The sequence below is a fragment of the Vombatus ursinus genome, unplaced genomic scaffold, assembly GCF_900497805.2.
Source record: "Vombatus ursinus unplaced genomic scaffold, bare-nosed wombat genome assembly UNPS02014822.1, whole genome shotgun sequence".
NCBI classification, from domain to species: Eukaryota; Metazoa; Chordata; class Mammalia; order Diprotodontia; family Vombatidae; genus Vombatus; species Vombatus ursinus.
In genome coordinates, this window is record NW_020954600.1 from 4,619,677 (window position 1) to 4,644,245 (window position 24,569).

The window sequence follows — 24,569 nt, forward strand, 5'->3', positions numbered from 1 at the left end:
GGGGATTGGTCTTCCAAGGTACAGAATCATGCCATGCACTCCATTGCTCAAAAACCATTGTGGGCTTGTACCGGCAAAGAGGAAGGTCCCCCACCATCTGGTTCCAACTGGCCTTGGACAACCCTATCATACATGGGCTAATGGGTCTTACTGCCACAAGTCTCTCCCCACTACAGTCTCTCTTCCACTCAACTGCCAAAGTGATTTTCTAAGATGCAGGTGTTACCCTGTCTCCTGTGCCACTACCACCTTCACTCAATAAATTTCAATGGCTCCCTATTACCTCCACGATCAAATATTGAAAATCCTCTGTTTGGCAGTCAAAGAGCTATTTTATAACCTGGCCTCCTCCCCAACCTTTGCAGTCTTCTCACACATTACACATCCCACTCTTGCACCCATTTATCCTGTGACCTGTGACCCTGTCCTCTTTTCTGTTCCTCACACAAGACAGTCTTATCTCCCTACTCTGGCCATTTTTCCTGGCTGTCCCCCGCACTTGGAATGTTATCCTTCCTCATCTCCACCTCCTGGCCTCCCTGGCTTTCTCCAAGTCCCAGCTCAAACCCTGCCTTCCACAGGAAGCCTTCCCAATCCCCTTAATGCTAGCTAGCACCTGCCCTCAGTTGATCACCTCCAGTTTATGCTGTCCACAGCTTGTCTGTCCATGGCTGTTTGCCTGTTGTTTTGCTCTTTAGACTGGGAGCTCCTCAAAGGAATTCCTCAACTGTCTTCTGCCTTTCTTTGTTTTCCCAGCACTTAGCACAGTATCTGGCACACAGCAGGAGTATAATCAATGTTTACTGACTGACCAACACACCACACGCTCCAGCCAAACTGATCTTCTTGCTATTGTCTCAGCATCCTATGTTTCACCCCCTTTTTGCTTATTGCTCACAATAAGCGTTCTGACATGCAGCCCCTCATCCGATGCCCATCTTTCTGGTGACAAGACTTTCTAAGCTTATTAAGGTGGGTGCTCAGAGAACAAATAGAGTCCATACTGGGGCCATATTAAACCTTTCTAGCTCAGCACCAGAGATCTACAACTTGGAAAGAACTCTTAGTGGCCATCTACTCCAACCCGAAGACCCCAACAGGTGATCATGCAGTGGAGATGTCCTCCTCCTACCTTATTCCTTCTTCCCCATCTCCTCCCACCCCAGAATCCTTTCATTTTTGGATGGCACTCATTGGTAAGAAGTTTCTTCCTGACACCAAGCTTAAATCTGCAACTCCAGCCATTACTCTTTGGGCCCAAGCAGAACAATTCTGGTCCCTCTTTCACACAATGGCCCTCCTAGACTTGAAGACAGCATTTCTAGTTCCTCTAGGTCTTCTGGTCTCTGGGCTAAGCCTCCCCAGCTTTCTTTAATCTGTCTTCCTTAGGGCATTATCTTGAGGCCATTCAAGATCTAGGCTACCCTCCTCTGGGCATTTTCCCATTTTCCAATGCTCTTCAAATGTGGTCTCCAGAAAGCAATATGTCCCCAAACTGACCATATGTGGGTTGACCAGGGTACAACATGGCACAATTTTTACCAATCAGGTCCTGTTTACTCTACTTTGTTTAATGCAGCCTCAGACTGAATTGGCTTTTGGCTGTCATGTTACACAGTTGACTCATACTGAGTTTGCAGTCCACTAAAAGCCCTAGATCTTTTCCAAATGAATTCCTTGCTATTTAGCCCTCTTGTAGTTGGCAAAGTTGATTTCTTTTAGTTCAGCTTCACGAATGATGATTCATGGTCCCTACTAAAATTCCATTTTATGAATTTTTCCAGGAACAGAAGTCAAGCTCACTTGTTTATACTTTATTTTTTGGAAACTGGAGATAACAATGGCCCTTTCTCAAGCCTGCAGGACCTCTCCTGATCTCTCTGGAATTTCAAAGGTTAATCAAAGTGGCTCCACAATGCCATCTGCCAGTTCTTTCATACTCTAGGATGTTTATCCACAACTGGTGACGTGAACTCTATGGGAGCAGCTAGGTGCTGACCAAACAGCCTTGCGGATCTCGATCAGCCTTGCTGATCACTCTCCACAGAACATTTTTGTTCTATCTTCCTTATCCAAAGAATATTCTCCTTAGAAAAGTAAGAACCAAAGTAAGAATTGGGTGATTCAGCCTTCTTGCTCTCTCATGTTATGATCATTCCACACACTCTCAATCATAATCCTATCCCTTCTTTGGTACAATTCTTGTCCCCAAATACATGAAAAAGCAACCGTGCCTTTTTATTGTTTTTAGTGTTGCTGACCTGGGCTCTTGTGCTCCAGACACAGAAGCTTCCTGGATGGTATCAGAGCTCAGAGAGGTATGGTAGGATCTGCCAGAGGTCTAGCTCTGCTGTCCAAGCCTTCAGAACTCAGGGTCACAACCACACCATGACAACGAGGGTCAGGAGGACTGGAAGGGGGAAAGGCTCGCACACATTCTTTTTTTTTTTGCTTTTTTTGGTGAGGCAATCAGGGTTAAGTGACTTGCCTAAGGTCACACAGCTGTCAAGTGTCAAGTAAGTGTCAAGTGTCTAAGGCCGGATTTGAACTCAGGTCCTCCTGACTCCAAGGCTCTATCTACTTCGCCACCAAGCTGTCCCTGCATATGCTCTTAAAACAAGTGAATGCATATTGTGCAGTGCCACACTTTTCTTGATTTGAGGATGCCTGGACGTCAAAGAACCAATTCTACATGGTCCATGAGTGCCTACAGCTAATCTAACTTTGGCAGAATAACTCCGAATGTCTCCACATTCAGCTCCACAAGGCCACCCTGCTGCCGAGAGCTCAGAGGCCTGCACTCTACTGCTAGCCTGGCCACTAACTTGCTGTTGGACTTTTGCTAGGCCTTAGTTTCCTCCTCTGGAAAATGAGAGGGCAGCTTTAGAGCTGAAGTTCTTAATTTCTTCTGTGTCCTAGACTCCTTTGGCAATCTGGTGAGGCCAGTGAAAACCCTCTCAAGAATCGTGTTTAAGAATACAAAGAGACCAATTATAAGGAAAACACCCCAAATAAAGAGTCCCTAAGGTCCTTCTTAATTCTAATGCCAGAGGACTTTAAACCTTTTTATGTACCAGGCCTGAAAGTGCCCTGTGTAACACATACAGGGTAAATCCAGCAATTAGAGATGCTCAAAAGGGAAGGTCAGAATGTTAGTTAGAATCTAATTTTTATGGCACTTGTTCTGGATTTTTGCCATAAATGCACACCAGCTATTTAGTATAAAAAATAAATCAGTGCCACAGGTACACTTATGGATACAGATCTACTGTTCAGGAAGAATGGGATCTCAGACAAAATGAACAGCTGGGCCTTCTTTTTATATACTCTCTTAGAAGATAAAAGTCTCTTTCCTAAGCCATGAAGTTTCTGTAGGCTGACTCTGGCCTGACATGACAACCATTCATTTCTTCATTTGACCTTTTTTTCGTTGTTTTTTGTTTTAAAAGCAAAAGCTACAGTTTTTGTATTTATTAAGTACTTGGGATACAAAAATGACTGCCTCATATCAACACCCCCTTATCTAAGGATTTTCACACATAGGAACGTAGGCTTCAGCATTGGAAGGGACCTTCGAATTCATCTCTTACAATCCATTCATTTTACAGATGAAAAAACTAAGGTCCAGAGAAATGAACTGATTTGTCAGCCAGCTGTTCAGTGCACAAGCAGAGCTAAGTTTGAATCTAGTTCCCTGGGCTCAAAATCCAATGAATTTCTGCTGTAGTCTGCTTCCTCTGCACTGTTTGTAAAAATCTATTCTTTGGGTATAATGGGAACAATGACCGGACTACATATTATGTGGTTATTTATATCTAACTACACTTTATTAAACTAAGCATTTGACACAGAGTATCTTACCCAATTCTCACAATAATCCAAGAGGCGAGGGGCAGCTAGGTGGCACAGTGGATAGAGCACCACCCCTGAAGTCAGGAGGACCTGAGTTCAAATCTGGCCTCAGACCAAACACTTGACACTTACTAGCTGTGTGACCCTGGGCAAGTCACTTAACCCCAATTGCCTCACAAAAAAAAAAAAATTAAATAACCCAAGAGGTGAGTGCTATAGGTGTTGCCCCATTTTACAAATAAGAAAATGGAGGTTTGAGGGATAGCTAGGTGGTGCAGTGGATAGAGCATCAGCCCTGGAGTCAGGAGGACTTGAGTCCAAATTCGGCCTCAAACCAAACACTTGACACTTATGAGCTGTGTGACCCTGGGCAAGTCACTTAACCCCAATTGCCTAAAAAAAAAAAAAGGAGGTTTGGAGAAACTCTGTGATTTTCCTAGAGTCAAACAGCTACTAAATGTCAGAGGCAAAATTTAAATTCAGGTCTCTTCTGGCCGTAAGCCTTGGGATCTTTACATTGTGCCATGCTGAGTTCTAGATGGTGCGCACACATTCAGCCTTGTGAAATTGTGAGTTTATTCAATGCTAATCATAGAATGTCAGTAAGGGGTTCTGAGATGTCATAGTAGGGTTACAGGGAAATGCTATTATTCAGGGCACATTACACGAAGCACTACTGTTTCTATTCATTTGCTATCAAACTCTCCCTTCTCATGCTTCAAGGGTAGCCGGTCAACCCAATGCTTGCCTGAATTCTCACAAATTCCCAATTGGTGCCACCTGAATACATAATTTTACTTGTTACTAGTGCATGCATGTAAGCAGAGGGATGCAACTTTGGAGAAGACTAGGACTACCATGCAGACAAAAGGCTATTTTCAAGTGTCCTTGCATTTCTAGCTCCATTGCCCCACCTAAGCTGTGACATCAAGGCAGTTTCCATGGCAGAGGCAGACTCATGAATCCTGCTATATCAAGTAAGGAAGGGAAAAAAAAAAAAAAAAGACAGGTCTGTGCTTAACCACACACGCAGAACCAAATGAGAACAAGCTGCAGTCTCCTGGGGCTTGGAAAGAGCAGGTAAGACTTTGGGGATCTATGGTGGCAGTCTGCACCCAAGTGTTTGCTGCATCCACTTCTCCAGTTCAGAACACACCTACCCCTAGTCTATTTACCTGTCCACAAAAATTCGCCATTTGATAGTCTGGGATGCAGCAGTCTTTATTGATCAGATTGCTTAACTGGCAACAACCACAATTCCACAGTGTCTCTCGCAGGACAGTAAATAAGTGACATCCTGCTACCTCTAAAAAACTGTAATGGAAAAGCTGAAATGGCAACCAGTGATAAAGCATCATCTTTATCATTTATAAATTCATAATTTCTGAGCCTGTGGCTGACCTAGGAGCCTGCCTTACCATGATTTAAATGCAAAATCAGTCAGTCTTCCTGGTAAAATATGGCTCCCGCTGTATCTTTACTACTTGATAATTGCCCTCTTTGGAAGGAAGCCTTCATGCTAAAGCAAGATTAAGTTGGGACATCCCTTTATTTATCACCAAGAGGAGACCAGGTTTTGTTCTCTTCTCTGTATTTTGCTATCGTACAGTATCCGAATTGTTAAAAGGAAGCCATGGTATGGTAGGAAGAGCTTTGGATTTGTGAATGAGGAGACCTGGGTTCAAATCTCCACTCTATAATAAGGTTCCCTTACCTTGGAAACCTGGACAAGTCATTAGCCCTCCTTGGCCTTCAGTTTCCTCATATATAAAATAAGGAGGTTGGATGACCAGATTTTTAATGTTCTTTCCAATAAGAAAAAACCCTACGCCTCACATCAAACCAGCAATCAATAAATATTAAAGCACCTACTATGCACCAGGCACTAGGACTAGGCTAAGTACCGGGGCTTTCAGTATAAAGAAGGCAACAGTACCTATTTGCAAGGAGTTTACTAATAGGGGAGAGAAGAAGTTATAATCAATAACAAATGAGTGAATGAAGAGCATAAATATAAAGTTAATAAATTACAAATATACACCAAGTAGTTAAACATGAGGAATTTGTCATGGAGGGGCCTAGCAGTTGAGGGATCAGGAAAGGCTTCAAGCAGAAGATAACACTCGAGCTGCATTTTAAAGGAAGAAAGGGACTCCACAAAATGGAGCTAAGGAATGAGTGCATTCCAGGCATGGGGGCTGACCAATGCAAAGACATTGAGACGGGAAATGTAGCAGAGTGAAGGTTAGTTTGGTTGGATCACAGAGTGTGGGAGGAGGGGGACTGTCCAATGGGGCTGTAAAGGTTGGGGGGCCAGGTTGCGGAGGATTTTTAGAACTAACCAGAAGGGTTTATATTTGGCCCTAAAGGCAATAGGAAGGCACTGAATCTGACAGAAAAGGAGGGTGACATGGTCAGGTCTGAGCTTATAGAAAATCGCTTTGGCAGCAGTATGGAGGACAGGCCGAAATGGAGGCAGGTTCGAGGCTGGGAATCTGAGTAGGAGTTTGCTGCAGCAACGTAGGGGAGAAGTGGGGGCTGCGAGAGGAGAAAGGGGAGTCACATGCGAGAGATGTTGTGGAAGTAGAACTGGCTAAATGTAAGAGGGAGGGAGGGAGGAATCAGGAAAATGCCTCGCTTCTGGAAGGATGGTGGCGCCTCTGAAAGAAACAGGGAAGTGGGGAAGGAGGGGAGATTTAGAGGGAAAGGTAATGAGTTCAATTTTAGACATGTTAAGATTGAGATATCTCAGGGAAATTCAGTTAGAAATGGCCAGGGGGCAACTGGTGATGTGGGACTGAAGCTCAGGGGAGACACTGGGGCTAAAGAGAGAGATGAGAATCATGTTTCTAGAGATGATAGTTGAACCCTTGGGAATTGATGAAAGTACCAAGAGAGAATGTAAAAAGAGAAGAGGGCCAGGATGGAAGCCAGGGTAACACACCCACATTTAAGGGGTGAAATATGGATGATAAGTCAGCAAAAGGAGACTAAGGAGGAGTAAGATGGGGAGGAGGAGAACCGGGAGAGTCAGGTCAGGAAAACCCACAGAGGTGAGAGAAGGAGGAAAGGAAGAGAGAAGGGTCAACAACATCAAAGGCAGCATGTAGGTCAAGAAGGATTAAGTCTGAGAAAAGGTCATGGCAATTAAGAGCTAACTGGTAACTCTGGACAGAGCAGTTTCAGTAGAACGATAAGGTTGGAAGTCAGATTACAAAGGGTTGAGAAGTAAGTGAAAGGGGAGGAAGCATAGAGACAGTAAGTGTAGACTTCTTAGGAAATTTGGTTGAGAAAAGGGAGAGAGATAGCTATAGGGGAAAAAGATACAGCTTGTAGATGTTAGATTTTATATTGCGCTCAATATTATCAGGTATTTGATTGTTTATACCTTTAAAATGTAGTATGTGATTGAACTACCTGCAAATTTGTTCATTTAAACATTAGTTGAATAAAGTAAAAATATCTAGTGAAGGTTTTTAAGGATGGGGAAGACTTAGGGCATGTTTGAAGGCATTAAGGAAGGAACCAGTTGATAAGGAAAGGTTGAAGATTTGAGAAGGGGAGATGACAGAGTCTGCATTTTGCTGATGAAGACAATAGGGTTCAAGCACATGTATGGAGAGGCTGTCCTGAGCAAAGTGCAACACCTCTTTGCCAAAGATGGGGGAAGCGTGGGAGAGTGGGAGATGACATGAAGGGATCTTGAAATAAAGAGAATGGGTGGAGCTCACAACGAATGGCCTTAACTTTTTCAGTAAGAGTTAAGATCCTCATCAGAGAAGGGAGGGAGAAGGAGGAGGTGTAGGGAGTTCAAGAAGGGAAGAGATTTGGAATAGCTTCTGTGGGCATGAATCCTGGATGACATTTTCTAGTCTTGACTCTATTATGGAAACTTAAGATCTCATCAGCATTTTGGGGCAGCTAGGTGGCACAGTGGTTACAGTGTCAGGCCTGGTACGAGGAAGGTCTGAACACAAATCTGGCCTCAGACCCTTACTAGCTACGTGATCCCAGGCAAATCAAATCACTCTGTTTGTCTCAGTTTCTTTATCTGTAAATGAGCTGGAGAAGGAAATGGCCAACTACTCCAGTATCTTTGCCAAGATAACCCCAAATGGGGCCACAAAGAGTTGGATACGACTGAAACAACTGCACGACAACAGCTTTTGGAGTTGCTGTATCCAGCTGCTGACTCATCCTGACGCTGCAGGCCACTAAAACCAGCTGAACTGCTGCCTTTTGCTCTTCACACACCACAGGCTCCAGCCACGCTGACCTTCCTACTCCTCTTCACACATGTCTTTTTCAAGCCTTTGCCCAAACCATCCCTCATTCCGGCACAGCATTCCCTTCTTGCCTCTGCTCCTTATAATCCCTCTTTTCCCTCAAACCTATCTAAAATTTATCACCCTAAATCATAATCTCTCTGGAACCTCAGTTGTAATGAGTAATGAGAGAAATGATTATTTCTCTCTCATATTAATAATCAATTATTGAATTAAGACTAGGATTTTTTCAGAAGTCTGTAGGTTGTTCAGTCTCTGAAGGACGTTGCTGATAATGGGATTGAATTAACTTTCTCCTCAATCTTGTTCAGATCCCACCCAGGTAGGGAAGTCCACTGTGCTCTGCATAGCTTGGGGAGGTGGGGGGGGGGGGAGAAGGAGATAAATTCTTTGATTAGATTGCCCAAGGCTGGACAATTTAGAATTAAATGACATAATCAAAGTTATATCCCTCAGCCCCTCATTGGAATAGGTCTACCTCTCATTGTAATATTCATTTTCTCCCATTAATTGTTAGCCAGTCAGAGTTGACTGCCACCCTCAAGAACATCCACTCTTTCAAGGGCACATAACCGTGAACCCACCACCATGATTTGTCTTTGGCATTCAACAGTGTCACTGACCCATTCTATTGGTAATAAGATAGCATTATAAATAAAGTGATTAATTACCCAGAAATTATGTTTCTCAAACTTTTTAAATGTCACAGTATGGAGATAATGCTTGCGCTACATGTATCTCATAGGTACCGTATCAAGATGCAATAAAATATTAGAAAGCCTTTTTATAAACTAAAAAGTAGTCTACAAAGGCACAGTGGTATTGTTATTGCTACCATTACAAATGATCTCCAATTCAATTCTCTTCAGTTCAACTCAATCACTGTTAAGCACCTATGGGCAAGGAACTGTCCAGGTGCTGGGCAAGGAACTGTCCAGGTGCTGGACAGACAAAAATGAAATACTCCCTGTTGGCTCTCGAGGAGCCTCCTTACTAAGCCACATCCTCGTGGGAGGAAGACAAGAGGGGATAAGTAAACACCATCTGGAAGAGCATTTGGTTCCCCTTCCAGTCTCAGCCTCATCCTTCACTTACTACCAAAGTCATCTTTCTATGTGCTGCTCTGACCACATTATTCCCCTGCTCAAAAACTCTCAATGGCTCCCCATTGCCTAACAACTAACACTCTTCTCATCCTGGAATTCAAGGCACTTTACAGTCTTGGTTTTCTTTCCAACACTCTTCCAAACTGGACTGCTTCCTGTTCCACCCCCTTTTGTTTCCATATCTCTGCACAACCACTTTCCCTCTCCGACATCCCCCTACCCCACCCCTGCCCAGAACAGACAACCCCACCTCTGCCAACTAACATCCTCCCTCTTGTCTCAAGGTCCAGTCCAGGGGATGCTTCTTTATGAAGTCCTCTCTGAGTCACAAAATCACAGAAAGTCTGCATTGGGGAGGATCTCAGAGTCAACCCTATCCAGCCCATACAGGAACAAAAACGTCCCCTACGACATCCTCAACATCCTCTGCTGGGGGAAATCCCCAGTGGGGGAAAAGGTAGGAAAAGGAACATTCACCACCTGAGGAAGTGCATTCTGCTTCTGTGAAACTTGAACTGCCATATTGTCTTCCCTCTATGGAGCTGAAACTCCCGCTACTTCCACCCAATGTTCCTACTTCTGCCCTACCTCCCTGAACCTCGAAGCTTAGCCTGTTTGCCTCTTCTGTGCCTAATTCATCATTTTCTAACTCGTCTAACAGTAACCTATGGGCATGTCTCGCCACCCCCTACTAAATTAGAAGCTCCTTGAGCGCAGAGACTAGACCTCTTTTCCTAATGGTTTTCTCCATCAACGACAGTGGAATCACCACATTCAGATGGTAATATCACAGTCCCTAATGTTCCCCTCTACATAGTGGAAAAAACACTAAAGAAAATAAAAATAGGAAGCAGGCTCAAAACAACTAACTCGACACCAAGAAGGCCCTTGTAGGCCAAAAAATTCACTTCAACTCAACAAGCATTTAACATAATATTAAATGCATATTTTATGCAAGCACTGTGCTAAGTTCTTGGGCTACAAAGACAAAACTGAAAGCAAATCTGACATCAAGGACCTTGTTAACACTTTTCAGGGGATTAAGAATGAATCCTCAACTTCTCTGAAAGATAGGAAGACACCTAACAATTGAGGGAATAAAATTATGATGTTACTATTACCAAAAAAAAGAAAGCAACTTTGAGGTTATTAATTAATAACTGAACCAGAATCTATGTATCTCATCTCAACAAAATCTTTGAGAATTGACATAAAGGGTGTCCTAGCTACACATGAGAAGGAAGCCAAAAAGCTTGTTAAAACAATACTCTCTGGTTGGATGATGTCTTCTGGCCCAGAAGGGCTCAAAAGAACATAAGATCCAAGCTCCTAAGATCCCCCAGTGCTGGCTGGCTAGCTTTGGTATAGCAATACACAGCCTCAGGAGCATTCCTGCCACAAAGCATCCCCCACACCAGTGACATCATCGATTTAAAGCTCCAAGGACGGACCGTGGGGGTTATCTAGTGCAGATGAGGATCATAAATGATTCCTTGACCCAGCAACTGGGATAACATCCAATCCTTGGACTAGTAACATCAATGAGGGCTCAAAGTGGGAAACGTACGCTTCCCAAGAGTGTTGACCACTGCCAACAAGAATGCCAAATGGAGGATGATGGCCTACAGACTGTGAAATGAGTCAGATGCTTCTGCTATTTGTAGATGACACTGTGCTGATTGCATCAATCGTTGGAACACTGCCAAGGCTCCAAATGAGATTCATCATCACTCAAGAGCAAAACCTATCCATATAGAAAAACCATGAGGCTAAAGAATGCCTATTATTCAAAAAATGAGATGCTGTTGGAAGGATATACCATAGAGGTAGTCCATCAGTACCTGGATCTTAGACATCCATGACAGTTGGAACAATAAAGTGAGCCCAGAATTGAGGAGAGAAATTTCAATTGTATTTGGGAAGTTGGGCAGCACTTCCAATGATCCCCAAACTTTTTCCTGCAACTCTCCTATCTTTTCAAGCCCAATATTTTTCTGGTGATGTTGTATGGCTACAAATCACAAATTATTACAATCTTTTTTGGGGGGGGGTTAAGCAACAGGGTTAAGTGACTTGCTCAGGGTCACACAGCAAGTAAGTGTTATGTGTCTGAGGCCAGATTTGAACTCAGGTCCTCCTGAATCCAGGGCCGGTACTCTATCCACTGAGTCACCTAGCTGTCCCGACAATCTTTGAAGAATCAAAACTGCAGCCTGTTCAAAGGGCAACAGAAAGATATATGATGTGTAAATAGGCTACTGTCATATGATACCCATGGTAAAGTGTCTGCAAAAAAACAGCGTAAAAGGTATCACAGAGAGGAACAACCAGAAAGAGAGTTGAGCTGATCCTGTAGTGAGAAGGAGAAAGAACAGATGGCTAGACACCCTGCAAGATGTGCTCATACCCACCCATATACTATCAAAAGATAGAGAAAAAGGGCCCTAAGCCATTGGGCAAACCCTCTGTGTGGGATTTATTGTAGGCTACGAGTAAGAAGGGCAAGGATGAGTCATGGTCTGTATTGTAGAAGAGGGAACTCACGTTAAGTGCACTACGTACAAAGCAAACCTACTAATGTCTACTGAGTTAGGGACAAGAAAACTAAAAAATGGCCCAGTGCCAGCCCTGAAAGAGCTCACAGTCTACCAGGGTTGTGGGTGGGGGTAAGGGAGATGCACCATGCACAGAGATAAGCATTACAGAAAGTCAAAGGTGAGAGTTGCAAATGAGACACCCAAAGTGCTCTAGGAAAATGTCAGGAGGGAGAGGATACTTGGAGCTGGGGAAATAGGGAAAAGTTCTCTGAAATAACAACATGTGAGCTGAACTGGAGATTGAGGAAGGAGTGGAGGCCAGGCATGGCCAACTTGTCTGGAACAGATGGTAGGTGAAGGAGAGGTCTTGTGAGACGGGACTGGAAACGCATGCTGGAGCCAGAGGGTGCAGAGTCCCAACTGTAGGCTAAGAAGGCTATTACTGAAGGCTACATTGTTTGTTGTATCAGCAATAGGGAGCCACTGAAGGTTTCTGAGTGGGGGAATAACAGTCATCGAACAGCATGGTGTGGGGACTGAATGGAAGCTGATGGCCGGAAGCAGAGGCCTTCCCAGGCCTCTGTCACGGTGCTGCGTGTCCCAGTCCTTGACCAGGGAGCACATATGTATGCTTTCAGGAAGCATCACATTATTGAGTGGAAGCAGGAGATGGAAATGGATTTTGACAGGTTTCCCCCCACACCCCTGTTGAGGTCTGAGACACATATCGTAAATGAAGGCACCAAATCACAAGGAGAATCCGAGAACTCCAGGGTCAGCCACATAATTAGAGCTTAGCATCCAAATCCTTATTCCACACAAACAGTGCTTTGTCGATGAAAGTTTGCAAACATTTAGCAGATGAGAAAGAATTACCTGCCCCACCACCCCACAACATGTCATGATGCCACCTTAAGCAACAGAGGCGAAAACAGGCTATTTTTAGCTTTTCCCAAGTTGCTATGGCAACCACCTCCTGGCTCCAGCTGTCCACAATGTTTACAATTCCAGGGACGTGGGAAGCTCAAGCTTCCTCTATCATGCAATTATGCACTTTCTACTTCTGCAGCAATAATACCATCATCCGATTGCAGAGATATTGGGTGAGTGATCAAATGTCTCAAGGCTACAGTTCTGGAGGACTGGACATTCTGTTATCTCACATCCAGAACTGAGCAAAGACAGCAGAGGAGAACAAGACAATTTCTAAGGGCCTCGTCTTTCACTCAGTGGTATTATCCACTCCAGGAGCTTCAACAAAATCAAGGATGCCGTTTACAGGCAGGGCACAGGGCAAGCTGTAAGGGCTTGCTTAGGATATATAAGCAAAGGCTCCAAGAGATGCTTTAGAAATTGGGAGGGGGCGGGCAGTACTCTGCCCGAGCAAATGATGGTAGAAGGGGAAATGTGTGGTCTCACTTTCCTCTTAACCCAATACATTGCAATCATTGTCTACTCTATATTCCTCACTGGTCCCTTAGCACTGACTGCAGCAAATCTGATCTGGTCTGGCCTAGCCTAACCTACCCACAGTTGTCAGGCTCTCCCACAAATCACCCCCTCCCCACCTTTCTTCCCCTCAGCCCAGGAGCCTACAGTGGCTCTGTGCCAGATCGAGTCAAAGAGATAACCAGACCTGGGCTCTTGAGATGCTATTGGGAACAACCTCCACAAACATTTGGACCAATTTAGAATGCTGTCCTCAGGAAAGCCCATCCGTGCTTCTGAGTCCACCCAGCTCACACAATTTGTGTGGATTTCTCTGTTGTTTAACCTAAGTTTCTTAGTAAAATTACTCTTCAAAACCTCCAATCTGCTTGTGAGTTTGGCTGTGGTGTGTTAAGTAGGCGTTCCCACACCCAGATCCCTGGGAGGCATTGGCTGTCCAGTGCGTCTGCTGCCAAAGCCAAAAAGAGAGCTGAGATTGAAGGGGTAATCCCAGATGATGAGAAGAGATGGCGAAGCTAGAGACAAGGGAGCCCCTTCCCTCCTGGGACTGTGGCATCTTCTATGAAAACAAATAAGGTTCCCAGTATTGTTCAAGGTAGGGATTATATTTACTCCAAAGACATAAAACAGACAAACTCAAATTTCTAATATAAAGTAGACTGGGGTGGCGCCACTCTTAGGCCACGGATCACACTGTGATCAAAGATCTGAAGCTAAAATCAATCGTTTAGACCAGGAGTACTCAACCTATTTGTGCCATGGGCCCCTTTAGCCATCTACTGAAGCCTAGGGATCCCTTCTGTGAATGAAATTGAAAAAAATAAAGTACATAGGCTTACCAAAGAAACCAATTACATTGAAATACAATTGTTAAAATACTTTAAAAACAAGTTCATGAGCCCCTGATCTCATCTCATCAAAGCCTTTGGGGAAATGATCTCTCCCCAGGCCTCCTGGGTAAGGAAGGCCCTTACTCATGTGCCCTCAGAGATTCTTCCTCTAGGCTGCTAGCCATCCTATACTGCCTGACCTCATTAAGCCCCTGTGGGTATTTTTGACTTTGGGCACCTAAGAGTCTGACCTTTGCCTTTGACCTGTCTCTCTGTCTTGTCCAGGCTGAAACAAAAATCTCTACCTGTACATTAAGGCTGATTCTACTCTTTGATGAAGCTTGCCTTCTTCACCTAATATTCTAAGTCATCATCTAGACTTTGTCTTTCTAGTCATCACATGGCCTCAATGGTAGATGGGGTCTTTCTCTAACTAGAACTTTTGAGCAATACATACATACATACATACATATATACATACATATATACATATAACTTTTCCTGAGGTACCATAATGTTGTTCTTAGAGTATATGACATTTTAAACATTAAGATTCCATAATGTAATTCCCAAGAAGGGTAAAGTCCATTCTGATCCAACACCAACTGGGGCCAAGGTAAGACCAGCACATATTTTTCAGGTTCTTTTCCTTACCGGGTTGGCTCCCCATAATAGAATTATTCCATGTTATGCCTCTGTATAACACGCACCCATTCTCCTCGCCAGAATTCCAAAACAGAAGACTGAGTCTTGGCTAACCAAACCCTAGCGATCTGGGTTACAAATGGAGAGGAGTGCACAGCCTTAAAAAGGTTCTTCCCAGGAACATCCTAGGAACCCTAACCACCCCCTCAGAAGAGCAGGTGATTGAGTTAGTGGGGATGACTCAGACAGGCTCTTTCATTCTGGTCTAAAGAAGCCACCACAGCCCTGGAGAGGGGGAATAAAAAGGGAATCAAGTGAAAAAGGCTTCCACCAGCCGATGACTCACACACCACAGCCGTGACTCACCTTGGCATCACTCCATCAGTTAAAATGGAGGCTAGCTTGATTAGTCACCGTAACGCATTTTTCAAAGAAAGGATTCTCCCCTATAAATAATATTGAACTCTGTCGATATAGCATTTGTGTGTGAGCTCATGACTCACCTTTCCAGCATGCCGGGCAGCACCAACTGTGTCATCTGCAAAAAAACAAAAGGAAAAACAAAGCATCTGTGATACCTGAGGAAGCAAGCAAAGGACAAAGAAGGGTGAACGGCCGCACCCCCAAAAATGAAGGGAATCGAAAAGTCTCTCCCCATAGTCATTTATTTTTATACACTATATGGCATTTGGCTGTTGTCAAGAGTGTGTAAAGAAGAATCAGATGAATTTACTGGAGATAACATAGGGAATTCTGTCAGTGGGCCAGGATAAAATTAGCCTTGCCTGAAATCTAATGTAGGTCTAGAGATTCTGAAATGCAATGGGATCTCTGATGAAAAGGACACTTACTAAACTTTCTTCTTATAAAAGGGCACGTGCTACCACAAGCAGACATACTGTCTACTCTTGTTGCTGAAACTTCCTCATCTTCTGAGACTTTCAAATGCCTTTGATTTTATGGGACTGGCCACTTTTCTAAAACTATATCAAAAAGCCACAATATCTTACATGCCAACAATATCTTAAGATTATCTTAAAGAATCTTAAGATTAATTTCTTACTGTTCTGGCCAGAAAGAGAGAAAACTCTGGACATGAGAAGCAAAAGAACAAAACCCATAATAGCTACTTTATTAATTCCAAAATTCAAACTTGTGGTTTTGAAGGACTTCCTAAATAATGATCAGCTATGAGTAAACACCACAGGCATGCCTCAAGCCGGGAGGGCCTGAAGGTGCTGGTGCTCAGCATACCTGTGATAACAGCCCGCCATGACAGAGGGGTTAGACTCCATTTGCTAAGGAGTCCCCCATCCTCCTCACAACATGAAGGTCACATTGTTAGCGCATGCTGTTAACGCTGAGAAAGCTGGAAAGTCTATGAGCACTTGGACCAATGACGGCATGTATTTGGGGGTGGGGTGGGAAGAGAAGATACCTCACCAGCAGGCATTATTGTTATCTCTCATCCTTGATGCTTTACCCATGTCAGGCCCTCAAAATAAATATTTTTAAAAATTAAATTGTCTTCCTGAAGAAAGGCTGAGCTTACTGTGGAGTGGCTCACCTCTAGAAAGCCAGCTACCAGGAAGGACAGGGGACTGACCTGTGGTTTGAGATGGGATAGGGAACTTTTTGGTGAGGAATCAGCCCCTTCTTGGCAATTTCCAGCCTTAGAGAAGCAGAGAGAGCACTGAGGGGTTGAATGCCTTGCCTATGTTCACTCAGTGGAAGTCAGACTTCAATCCAGGTCTTCCTGGCTCTGAGTCAGGCTCTCATCCGCTATCACTGAAATGGGAATGTATTCAATTCAGCCACTATTCCACATTGCCCGCTACTATTGGCATTGTCTTTACCACAGAAACTCACCAAACTATATAATAAGGCTCAAAAGAGATGATTTTTAGTAATAATTTTTTAAAATATTTGAATAACAACTCATAGAGGAGATCACAGTACTCTATTATTATGCCCTACAGCGTGGTACAGTCCAGGACCCCTCTAGAGAAGCTCCCAGACCTCTGCTCAGAACAATGTTTTTAAATGCATATAACAAAATACATGGGATTACAAAGGATTGAAACAGTTATCAAAATGTGAAGAAAATCCAAGTTCTCAGCCCCGACAAAGTCGGCATTTTGTAAATGATAAAGCCCTGCAGGCAGGTAAATTCCAACATTATCAAGAAGAAACTTGATCAAACACTAAATGCCAATAAAGCCCAATGATAATAGCTATGGTCTCCTAATGGCTCACCACTGGTGAGCAAAGGGAGCCCCTGGAAACCAGAGCTGGCTTGAGCTTAAGAGCTTTTCTCCTACGACCTCTCAAACACTGAAAGTCCACACTCACCAATGGTCAACTTGTCAGCAAAGAGCCATCAAATGAAAAACAGATTTTTCTTCTTTACTGTTCATTGCCTTCATACTCAGAGCCCAATCCTAAATTTACTTTTCCTTGATAATTCAACAGTAAAAATAGTCATAACATCAAAATCCCTAAGAAAGGTTGTGCATATAGTTACATGTTCTTATGAAACTCACTTCCTACTTTTTTTTTATTTTGGCAAGGCAATCAGGGTTAAGTGACTTGCCCAGGATCATACACCTGGTGAGTATCATGTGTCTGAGGTCAGATTTGAACTCAGGTCCTCCTGATTCTAGGATCAGTGCTTTATCCACTACACCACCTAGCTGCCCTTCAGTTCCTAATTTTTACGTAGCTTGTCTTTACTCAAGAGGCTCCGTGATGCAGTGGAAAGAGGAAGACCCTGGAAGGCAGAAGTCAAGTCAAGAAACATTGATTACGTGCCCGCTATGTGCCAGGCACTGTGCTAAGTGCTAGGGGTACAAAGCAAAGGCTGTCCCTGTTCTCAAGGAACTCACAGTCTAATGGGGGGGCTTGTAGAAGGGAGGATTTGAGTTGGCACTTGAAAGACCTAGTAGGTGAAGAGGAGGGAGAGCATTCCAGGGGTGGGGGACAGCCAGTGAAAATGCTCAGTCAGGAGATGACGGAGTGTCAGGAGCAAGAAACAGCAAGAAAGCCAGTGACAGTAAATAGGAGGGTGGGGAATTAGGGTGTGAGGTGTAAAAAGCTGGGGGCGGGGGTTATGAAGGGCTTTGAATGCCAAGACAGGATTTTACATTTGATTGTGGGGGGAGAGGGAATCATTGGGGTTTTTTAAATAGGGGGTTGGCATGGTCAAACCTGCACTTTAGGAAAATGAATTTGACAATTAGATGGAAAATGAGTGGGAGTGAGAATAGATTTTGGGCAAGGAAACCAACCAGCAGTGGGAGTCTAGGCATGAGCCAATGAGGGCCTGCATCATGCCCTGGTGGGCAGTGGCAGAGGAAGAGAGGGAGGTATATAGGAAGAGACGTTTCGGGGGGCAGCTAGGTTGTGCAGTGGATAGAGCACTGGCCTTGGAGTCAGGAGGACCTGAGTTCAAATCTGGCCTCATACACTTGACACTTAACTAGCTGTATGACCCTGGGCAAGTCACTCAACCCCATGGCCTAGCGGAAAAAAAAAAAAGAAGAGATGTTTCAAGGAAAAATCAACAGAATTTGGCAAAAGATTGGCTGTGGGTGGGGCAAGAGAGTGAGAGAAGTCATGGATGACACTCAGGCTGTGAGAATCAGCTCTATCCCTCCCTGTGTGGGGGACAGTATGCTCAACTATGGGGCAGAGGACAAGACTTCCAAGGCCCACTGGGTGAGCAATGGAACCTCGGGCAAGTCACTTAAGCTCTCTGGAGTCCAAGTTTCCACCTCTGTAAAATGGGAGTCTGAGAAGGGGGCCTCCGAGGTCTCTTCAGTTTCAAATCTATGGTCTCTGACTACTGGTATGTCACTCATCACACCCCTGAGAGCTTCACTTGCCTATCTGTAGAAAGAATAATGAATATCCATGCCATTTTTCTCACAGCGCTGCTGTGAGGAGACAAAGTACGCTCTAAAGCCCTTCAGACAGATACGACAGAGTTCTGCCCAAACAAAGTTCTGGGCAGAACAAGCTCCAGTACTATTAGTGGGTTAAGAGCCAAAGGTATTCTAGCCAGGACATTAGTAACATTAGGCCGTGTGAACAACATTACTGTAAAATGAGACCAGTCAAGACAACGCTGTATGGGATACTACTGCCTATGAATGATGTGAGAGATGGCTATTGCTATGATCTTATGCAGTTCAAAAGTCCTAATACCCATTTCTATCATGTTTTATCTCTATTTTTAAAATAATCTTTTTTTCCTGCACATTCAATATCAACATAATGGATTCACTAGGGCCACATTACATTATAGTCTCTTTACCATAAAGTCGTAGGGTAAATCGTTTTAAAGAAGTTATCACAAGCATTCTTATTTATAACAGAAAGGATCAGACTCCATCATAGCTAATATGCCATTCAGTCCAACCCATAACTGGCCCCAAATCCTCCATAATATCAAGCATGACAAGCAACCGCCCTAGAGAGCCACTTATAATCTCTGTGACTGCCAAGATCAAAACTCTCTTCCCTGGCCACTTGCCCTATCTGAGTTATACACTGCCTGCCCCCCTCCCCTCTATTAGAATACAAGCTCCTTAAAGGCAGGATTGGCCAGGATTGGGTAGGAATGTCCAATCCAACAGTCTCATTTCTGTACCTGTATTCCTCCTACAACAGTGCCTTGCATAGAGTATATGCTTAATAAATGTTTATTGATTACTTAACAAGAGGCATATTATTGACCTGACTAAAATGGTGATAAATACACCAGATCCAAGGAAAGTCTGATTCAATCCAATTTAGAATTCTTTTGGGTATATGACCAAGAAGCAATCACATGAGACATCCATCAGATACAAGCTTTGTCTGCTGCCAAAGCTACGCATAGTCTGGTTGAAGAGTTCTGTTTCTATTCTCTTTGCCAAAAAGAATGGATAAAAGGAAGTAGATACCCAAGATAAATAAAGAAATGGTAAGAGAATGCTTAGTCCTCCTTGATGAAATTGAGTTAGCTGGCTCAGATAACAACTCCTTGGGTAATGAAAAAAATGGCAAAGGAGAATGCTGAACCACTTTCAGTGACATCTGAAAGATCATGAAGAATGGGAGAAGTGCGCAGGACTGGAGAAAGACAAATGTTATCATAATTCATAAAAAAGGAAAGAGAAAGGAATCTGCAAACTACAAGCTAGCAAACTTGACTTCGATGCCTTGTAAAATTCTAAAACATGTTACTGAAGAGATGGGTAACGATCAGCATAGAAAAGAAGAGTTGATGGCAAAAAACCAGCACGGCATTGTCAAGAACAAGGAGACCAGACCAGGATGATTTTCCTTTTCTGCTGAGGTTACCAAACTGGTAGACCAGGGAAATGCTACAAGAACAGTTTACCTTGATCTTACAAAAGCATTTGATAAATACTAGCATGGCTGTTGGAAAACAGGTGCATTAATGCACTGGGGCTAGAACCGTGATCTGTTCCTGCCATTCTGGAAAATAATTTAGAACTATGCCCAAAAAGTTATTAAACTTGTAGCCTGACTTAGCTTTGACTTAGTGATACTGCTGCTAGGTCTATATCCCAAAGGGATCAAAGAAAGGGGAAAATGGCCCATAGGTACAAAATCTTTTTTTTGTGGTGGCAAAGTTTTGGAGACTAAGGGAGTGCCCATTGATTGGGGAATTAAGATGAAAAACTCAAGAACACTCGTCAACATAATGACTAATCACAGTTCCAGAGGACTAATGACAAGACACACTAGTTCACCTCCAGATATTCTTGTTGTTGTTTGTCCTTCATTTTATTTTTTGTTTTTGCTAGGCAATTGGGGTTAAGTGACTTGGGTCACACAGCAAGTGTCCAAGGCCGGATTTGAACTCGGGTCCTCCTGACCCCAGGGTCAGTGCTCTATCTACCGTGCTAGTGTCCTTAGTTGTTGAAAAGGACCATGACATCAGGAAGGTGATGCCATGACTTGCAAGTGAATTGGATTTAATTGAGGGAGGGCTGTACAAAGTCACCAGCCTCACTTTCTCCTCCCCCACCTCCAGATAGAGAGGTAATGGACTCAAGAGTGTAGATTGAAGTATATATTTTTTAAAATGTGGTCAATATGGGAATTTGTTTTGCTTGACTATGTATGCTGGTAATGGATTTCATTTTTCTTGTTTTCTCAATGGAGGAGGAGGGATAGGTGAAAGAATGAAAATCTAAACATAAAATAAAACTAAATTTCAAAAGAGCATTTAATAAAGTATCTCATGCTATTTTCGTGGAAAAAATGGAACAATGTGGGTTGCAAACATAATCAGATGGATTTGGAATTAGTTGAATGGCCTTAAAGAACTCATTAAACTCCAGTGGTTCCCTACCCCATGATCAAATATAAAATCCTCTATTTGGGGCTCAGAGCCCTTCCTAATCTGGCCCTCTTCTGCTTTCCCAGTCTTTCACCTCCAAAGACTCTGAAATCCAGTGATACCAGTCCCGCTGCTGTTCCTCCCAAGAGACAATCCATCTCTCTCTCTCTCTCTTTTTTTTTAGTGAGGCAATTGGGGTGAAGTGACTTGCCCAGGGTCACACAACTGGTAAGTGTTATGTATCTGAGGCTGGATTTGAACTCAGGTCCTCTTGACTCCAGAGCCGGTGCTCTATCCACTGTGCCACCTAGCTGCCCCAACACTCCATCTCTTGACTATTCATTTTCTCTGGCTGTCCCTCATGCTTAGAATTCTCTCCCTCTTCCTCTCTGCCTACTGGACGCCCCAGCTTCATTCAAGTCCCAGCTCAAATTCCACCATTTACAGGAAGCCTTCTCAATCCCTCTTACTTTTAGTATCCTTCCTCTATTGATTAGTTCCCATTTATCCCATATATAATTAGCTTGTACACAGTTTTTTCCATGTTGTCTCCCACACATTGACAGCAGGGACTGTGTTTCTGCCTTTCTTTGCATTCCCTGCCCTTAGCACATGTGGTGCCTGGCTTTTGTAGGCCGTTCAGAAATGTTTTTGGACTGCCTGACATGCTTCAATGACGGTTTGGAAGTGGGGCCTCCAGTGCAGTGCCCTAGGGATCCAGTTGGCCCTATGTGGTTGAATATTTTTTATCAATGATTTAGAAAAAGGTATCAATGGTGGCATCTTTATCCATCTGCAGAAGACTCAAAGCTGGCTGATTAATATACCAAATGACAGAATCAGGAACTGAAAAGATTGTCATGAAAGGCTAAGAAATTGGGCTGAATCTAAGAAAACGTAATAAATGTAGTCAGTCACACTTGAGTTTAAGAAATGACCTTTATAAGTAAAACTATATGGAAGACTGAGCAGTAGAAGTAACAGGTTGCAGTGAGACAAATTTGGGATATAAGGAAAAATGGTTGGGGCAGCTAGGTAGTGCAGTGGATAGACCACCAGCCCTGGAGTCAGGAGGACTTGAGTTCAAATCCAGCCTCAGACACTTATTAGCTGTGTGACCCTGGGCAAGTTACTTAACCCTGATTGCATCCAAAAAAAAAAAAAAAAAGGAGGAAAAATAGCCTTATGTTGGGAGGTTGCAGATTCCCTACCACAATGAGAGTTTTCAAACAAAGGATGGACAAGCATTGTACTCTCAGGGAATTATGTTTTAGATATGCATTGGGTCAGATGGCTGCTGAGGTTTCCCTTTTCCTCGCTATCACAAAAAGAAGATGAGGTTTAATAGTAGCAATCCTTTACTCATGTTTGTGGAGATATTCAGTGATATGAAGCCATCACTTCTCTTTTGTCCCTAATCAGTGAGTTCACTCAACATTAGAGCTTTACCATAGATCTGACAGCCAGTTCAGGGTATGTGGTCCCCAATGTACAGATCAGAGACCCTATGTTAGTAAAGTGGGGGTGATACGGATGACTTGTGTGTTTACTGTGTGTGCCATCTTAACATTTCTCTGCTAAGCACTTCGCCAACAGCCTGAATGAGGCACATCAGACCCCACACTTCCTGGGCATACAAGTTTAGGGCAACTGGGCACTAACCCCCTCTCCCCAAATAAACACAATGTCCAACTGTTAAAAACATTGCCCCAATTCAAACAAGTAAGAAAAGAGTTGTGCCATTTTGAAGTTAAAAGTTTCTTAGAAGTAAATGCTTTTAACCAGTCTGTAAATTGATTCATTACAAAATAATTTTTTAAATTACGTTATAATAGTGATCTGAAATCCACCAGGTAATGAGGGTGTTCCAGTATGTGTTTGGCAGTAATGAGGCAGCAGCTCTCCCGGAAGGCACACCAGAGCAATCCAAGGCACATTACCTTTGGAAAGCTGTATAATTTGAGCTCTGCATTACTGGGAGCACAATTGATTAGAAATTCTTAGAATCACATCTGTGAGGCCAACAATACTTACTGCACAGGGGGTAGAAGGCTTAATTAGATCAAGCTGGTAAGGTGCTTTGAGATCCTCAGGTGAACAACCAAGTGCTTCTTTGTTGTTCCCTGTATAGCTATTGTAAGTCTTCGTGATATGAGCAGTCCTCCCCCCGAAACCCTGCCCCATGTCATTCAAGATGGAAAATTTCCCCCTACACTCTATAAAACAGAGAACATTTTTCATGTCCCAGCTTGTATTTCCTTAGAGAGCCTACTAGGATTGTCATAGACCTTCTGCAGTAAAACCCCAGTTTATCATACATAGAAAAGAAACCCACTTTTTAAAGGAAAAAAAAAATAACATGCTAATTATTTATTTAAAATGTGTTTTTGGACGGCTTTTATTTTTACAACTTGGTGTTTCTGGGCAGTTTTCACCATTCCCCACTGTTCCACAGCCTTACACTGACCCCACCTTGGAATTACAGAACAACCCATGCACCATCGTGCTCCCACAGCCCCACAGTCACTGTCTTTGCAAAGACGAGGAAGACATATTCCATTCTTTGGCCTCCAGGATCATGATGTTTACTACTAATATGCACTACTAAAAACGGCTCATATTTATAGTTTATTCATAACAAATCACGTGTACATACTGCTTTTAGGGTTTACAAAGGGCTTTCTGAAACAACTCTGATAAGCAGGTGCAAAATGAGTAAATCTTCACTTTCTCGATAAGGAAGCTGAGGCTCTGAGAGGTTAAGGGATCTGCCCACAGTCACCCTGCAGTAAGGAGCAGAGGCACGGCAGAACAAGACTGGTGCCTCACATTCTCATGACGAGGGCTCTGCTCTAACATACCGCACTGACACCTGACGTGTGTGTGTGTGTGTGTGTGTGTGTGTGTGTGTGTGTGTGTATGGCCATAAGCCATAACAGATCACTCTCCATACCGAATCATTTTTGAGCCCCAAATCTTTCATTTGAAAACTCCAAGTAGATACAAAAATAATCCATATATGGCATTACCAAACTAGACATTACTTTCATGAGGTAACATAGTGTGGTACAACTGATTTTTTCCTAAAACTTAGCCACTTCATCTACAAAGAACTTTCAAGGTGTCACTGTTTGAGTTTCTACCAAATAGTGTGCTTTCCCCAAAGTGCCAGCATCTGTCAGATTTGTGGACAATGCCCTAATTTTCCCAATGAGGTTCTACCCTATTTTTGCTCCCACATGAACCCTTCTTGCTAAGGATTTGGACCACCCATCACTTACCTAGTTATGTCTACAGCAGTTGACATGACTACCACTGAACAGATCTTTCAAGGCTAAACATGTCCCCAATGATTCCAAAATGCACATCCTAGTGGATCAGAGGATTAACGGCTGATTTCAAAATGAATTAAAAAGGAAGTGTGACACTGAGTCAGTATCACATGCAGAAAACATCTCTTTAGAAAAAAGTAATATGATATTGCAATTAACTTGTTTACTATGAGAATC

At 43.3% G+C, this 24,569-nt stretch overlaps 1 protein-coding gene across 1 annotated transcript in view; it reads right to left on the reverse strand.

Annotated features, from left to right (window-relative positions):
- The window catches only part of HSD17B12 (hydroxysteroid 17-beta dehydrogenase 12), a 144,145-nt gene that overhangs the window by 18,296 nt on the left and 101,280 nt on the right, over nucleotides 1-24,569 (reverse strand). The window contains exon 7 of the mRNA XM_027837841.1: nucleotides 15,209-15,243. Coding sequence (XP_027693642.1) covers nucleotides 15,209-15,243 — 35 coding nt within the window. The remainder of the gene's footprint in view (nucleotides 1-15,208; nucleotides 15,244-24,569) is intronic.